This window comes from Condylura cristata, unplaced genomic scaffold (assembly GCF_000260355.1).
Source record: "Condylura cristata isolate star-nosed mole 26May11 unplaced genomic scaffold, ConCri1.0 scaffold00014, whole genome shotgun sequence".
Lineage (NCBI taxonomy): Eukaryota > Metazoa > Chordata > Mammalia > Eulipotyphla > Talpidae > Condylura > Condylura cristata.
Genome location: NW_004567115.1, coordinates 46,587,027 through 46,591,771, shown reverse-complemented (window position 1 = coordinate 46,591,771; position 4,745 = coordinate 46,587,027). Strand labels below are relative to the sequence as shown.

The following is a 4,745-nucleotide window of genomic DNA, read 5'->3' as shown; positions in this document are numbered from 1 at the left end:
CGCGTCGGTGACCCTTCGGCGCGACGGCCCGCGGGACGCCATGGCCCGCGAGGCCAGCCTGCTGCTGCTCGTGCCTCTCCTGCTCGACCCGGCCCTCGCGCAGCGCGCCGGGCCTCTGCCGCTGGTCCTCAACACTTGGCCCTTTAAGAACGCTACCGAAGCAGGTGCGCCGCGGGGCCGGGGGGCGCGGCGGGGCCCTCGGGGTGGAGGGCGCTGAGCCCCGCCCGCGCCGGTCTTCCGCGGGCGCCTTCCGGCCCTGCCTCGGCTTCTGAGCCTCTCGGTCCTCTTCGATCGCCTTTGCTCCGGCGCCTCCCGCTGCTGCAGTTGAGGGCCTCAGCACCCAGGGGCTCTGATGCGCTCCTGCCTGCCGCAAACGGAGAACCGGGGTGTCCTGTCTGCCAGGCTTCGCAGGGGTGCGCACCCTGTCTTCTGCCTGACATCCAGTCTTCTCCAGCTGTGTCTCCTCTCTCCCGCTCTCCCCATCGGTTCTAACTCCTCAGTACGAATCCCCCAGTTCTCCCCAGTACCATACATTTCAACCTTGCAGACTCAGTTCCTCCAAAACTATACAGGCACTGACCCCCTTACCTCTCACTCACACACCCCACGTGCTGACATGTGTTCACCACCTGGAATGGTACAGTCTTGACTGTATATTTACATTGATACAGAGCTTGAAAATACCGATGCCTGGTCCTCCACTCTGAAATTTTTATTTAACTGCTGGAACCAGGAAATAGGTTCATAAAAAGCTCCTTAAGTGATTTATTGCGCTTTGCAGCCAGAATTGAGAACTACCAACCTAAAATATCACCTCTTCCAAGAAGTCTTTGATGTACTGCCCTTATGTCGAGCCTATTAAGTGTTGGCTTCTGTTGTTTGATATTATTCTGTCCATACCATCTATCCTAGCATTTTCTCCTTGTATTGTGTGTGTTTCATTCTTTCATAAGAGTAATTTCAGACTCCTCCCTTTTATGAGACTACCACAGGGTTCTTGGGGGGTGGGTGTGGGGAGAGCAGAACACGCCCCAGATTTTGGTGGAGCTAAGTTTGTATGGTTATAAACAGCACATGTGATTCAGAAATACAAGATAACAGAACGTAGTTACTTGGCCACGTGAGCCAAACTGTCTCCTGAATCCTAGCTCTGCTGACTGCTAACTGCTGTGTGACTTTGAGCAAGTTTCTTACTGTCTCTGGGCCTGTCTCCTATTTAAAATGAGGGTAATAATTAATGCAGAATGTATCTAAAAAGCTATAGTGACCATTGAATCAATTAACCCGTATAAAGCCCAGGTTGTAATTACTGCCACAGAGACTGGCCATGATAGATGTTATCTCAATAAAGGTATTAGTCATGTATAATTTAATAATCTAATGATACAGAAGAAACACATATGGCTTAATGATTTTTTTATGATATAAACTATTTATAATTTGAGGCATCTAGTTGTTCCTATTGTAACATTTTAAATTGAAGGAGAGTGTTTTCTCATAGAGAAATATTTATAAAAATAAAACCCCTCTGCCCTCTCTGGTGACACAGCTGGTTAAAGCACAGCACTAAGAAGTTAAAGCCACTTCAGCATGAGTTCTAGCCCCGCCCCAGAGGTGACCCACAAGGCGCGGCAGACCTCTCCTGACCTGCCCATGGCTCCCCTCAGCAGTGAGCCAGTTTTGCTCCCCACCCTGTCTCTGGTGAATCCTCTCACCAACCCTGCACCTCTGGCCTGTACCTCAGTTCTGTATGCCTAAATAAATAAATCATAAAAAAAAAAAAACACCTCACTTTGCATCAGTAGCCAAAGTCTGAATTTTGATAGTAAATAGTTGCATTATAAAATTTTGTCTTTATCACTCTGACTCCTTTGTATCACTTGAGGAATTAATTTGTTCAAAATTCAGGTTAGCTTTGAGTAAACACGACAAAAAAATACATTTGTTGCACTTGGCAATGGAAAGCCAAATGATCAACACTGCCCTGTTGGGCTTTGATTGACAGCATGGAGGAGGCTGGCATCTGGAGGGTCTCCCGTGGATGCGGTTGAGAGCGGCTGTGCCACGTGTGAGAGGGAGCAGTGTGATGGCACCGTGGGTTTTGGAGGAAGTCCTGACGAATTTGGAGAAACCACACTGGATGCCATGATCATGGATGGGTAAGAACGCTGCTTGGACACATTTCTCTCTGTGCTATCACTTCCTGTTGAGTGGCATTTACAGTCACTCTACTGAACGCAAAACGAATGCAGGCGTGCCACAGGTCAAACCCCCAGCTTATTGTACTTGGTCTTTCTAAACACAAGGAGTTTCCTCTTTGGTTAAAAAAAAAAAAAAGAGCATTGTAGATCTATCACTTAGAAGTAGATTGTCTGCTTAAAACAGGGAGTCCTGCCAAGCTACCAAAATTTGTCTCTGACCTGTTGGAAGCAGTCATTTATCTACCATCTACACAAAATGTGACTTGCCTGACCTGAAGCCATTAAAAACCCCTTTCCAAAGCCAAAGCTGAAAAGAGCCAGGTGCAACTAAGATTTTAATGCTGTCGGGGTATATGGTAGGGATTGTCGCTTGAATGTGGGAATTTGTATGACTCTCTGCATGGACTGTCGCTCTGTGGTTAGATGGTGCAGATGAACCTGCAGAACACTATTGCTTAGAGTGAAGCGATAGTCTTTATGAACCCATGAAACACCTCAGTGCATCTGACTTCATTTTTTTCTTGTAGTGCTACCATGAACGTCGGAGCAGTAGGAGGTCTTAGAAGAATTAAAAATGCTATTGGTGTGGCACGGAAAGTACTGGAACATACAACACATACGCTTTTAGTAGGCGAATCAGGTATATTTTAACTCTGCTGAATTTTACCTAATAACTGTTTTCATTCTTCACTGTGAAAAGGACTGGGTATAAAACAGAAGACCTAACATAAAATTCTAGTTGTTTTAGTTAATACTTCACAATAAGTTATTTAACTTCTGAGTCTCACTCTGCTCACCTTTAAAATAGGATTGAAAATTAATTTATGTATATATGGGTAATTGCTGGACTGAAGCAGGAAACATCATTTCTCTTCTTGTATGACATTGTGACTGCATTATACTGTAACTAGACTATACGTTAACTGCATTGCACTGTTAATATAACTGCATTACACTGTTAGAGGTGTGAAACCACGGAGCATTATTAACATGAGAAGATGCAACACACAAATAAACAAGAACTACGGGGGTTTCTCTATGTCTGTGTTACTGACTTAAACACCTGCTAAACTAATTACAAAAATCATACAGTGTTCTGCAATAAAAAATTTTAACAGCATGTTAATTAACACTGTCCCGGGCACCCTTCAATTTTCTTAACCACTACTCAACAGAATGACCTTTTACTCTTCCATTGGGATCCAGTTGTCTATCTTCTGTAATATTCTCTGAGCATCGCACCCTGGTTAAAGCAGTAAGGTTCAGTGTTGGTGAGAGGTGTGCCCTTTTTTATGTGAAGTGAAAGAAGGGAAGTTGTGGAGGGGAGGTGGGCAAGGAAACACACCCCCAGGATCTCAAGTAGATCCCTTTCAGGGAGGACAAATGTAAGTACGTGATCTAGAAACTGCGGTCTAAAACTGTTCATGTCTCAGTAGCCCTTGGCAAGCCTTTGTGTACCCTTGGCTGGGTGCACCGCCCTTAGGGACTGCTGATCTGAAACACTTCTGTTTACAATACTAAACTTAGATTTTTTCTTTGCTTCCCCCGCTAGCTACCAAGTTTGCCGAAAGCATGGGGTTTATCAATGAGGATTTATCTACCGATACTTCTCGAGCGCTTCATTCAGATTGGCTTGCTCGGAATTGCCAGCCCAATTACTGGAGGGTATGGATCCACATTTTTAAAAAGTAAATCGTTGAAAATAGAGGTGGTATCGCCTTTGCTTTCTGTTGTCTGTTGTGTCGCGTCCTGATTCACAGTCCTGGATGTACTTTAGAACCAGCTATTTAAGGTGCCGGGGGTGGATATTCTTAACACTTCCAGCTGCTTCTAATGGTGTCCAGGCTGCAGAACTAGAGGCCCCTCACAGGGGCTTTCAAACGGACAGTTCTGCGGAGAGAGGGGGCCCCCTGATAGGATTGTTCTACTTGTATTTCCTGGCACCCAAAGGTTCCAGTCTAAAAAAATCCAAGTGTGGAAACCATTAGCCAAAAATATTTTTTAGATTGCATCTATGTGAAGTCTAGCCAGCGCCTTGCCGTTATCTGACTTGGGGACTGACACTATTTGGTGCTCAGTATGTTATTAATGTGGTGATTTGTCTTTAAATGAGTAGACTTTTAGCATAAATCAGATGTCTTTGCCATTTAGAGTCCTTCTTTAAACTTAGTCTCTCATCTGTTTCTTCCTAAAACCTAATTATCTCGAGTAACTAAAAAGTGACCGGCGTTAGCTGGGAGACACTGTTAAAACCTGGTGAGGCCGGGCCCCAAGGCAGCCAGGTAAAAGACTATGTGTGAACAACCTCCGTTGGTAAATGTAGATTATTTTCTTGAATCTTGAAGATTGGTAAAGGCATCATAGAGTAGGACTTAGACTATATTCACGTGAACCTAGCTCCGGAAAAAAAGATGGTTTTAAAACAGGTTTTGCTTTTAAGTCTCAGAATTCTCTTTCCCCCCTTCTGAGAACTTGAATTCTTTTAAGTTGATGTTGAAATTTTTGAAATGTATATATATATATATATATATATATATATATATA

At 44.3% G+C, this 4,745-nt stretch overlaps 1 protein-coding gene across 1 annotated transcript in view; it reads left to right on the top strand.

Annotated features, from left to right (window-relative positions):
• Positions 1 to 6: 6 nt before the first annotated feature.
• The window catches only part of AGA (aspartylglucosaminidase), a 9,597-nt gene continuing 4,858 nt past the window's right edge, over positions 7 to 4,745 (top strand). Inside the window, exons 1-4 of the mRNA XM_012724796.1 lie at positions 7 to 164; positions 2,006 to 2,159; positions 2,729 to 2,841; positions 3,754 to 3,866. Coding sequence (XP_012580250.1) covers positions 41 to 164; positions 2,006 to 2,159; positions 2,729 to 2,841; positions 3,754 to 3,866 — 504 coding nt within the window. The 5' untranslated portion in view covers positions 7 to 40. The remainder of the gene's footprint in view (positions 165 to 2,005; positions 2,160 to 2,728; positions 2,842 to 3,753; positions 3,867 to 4,745) is intronic.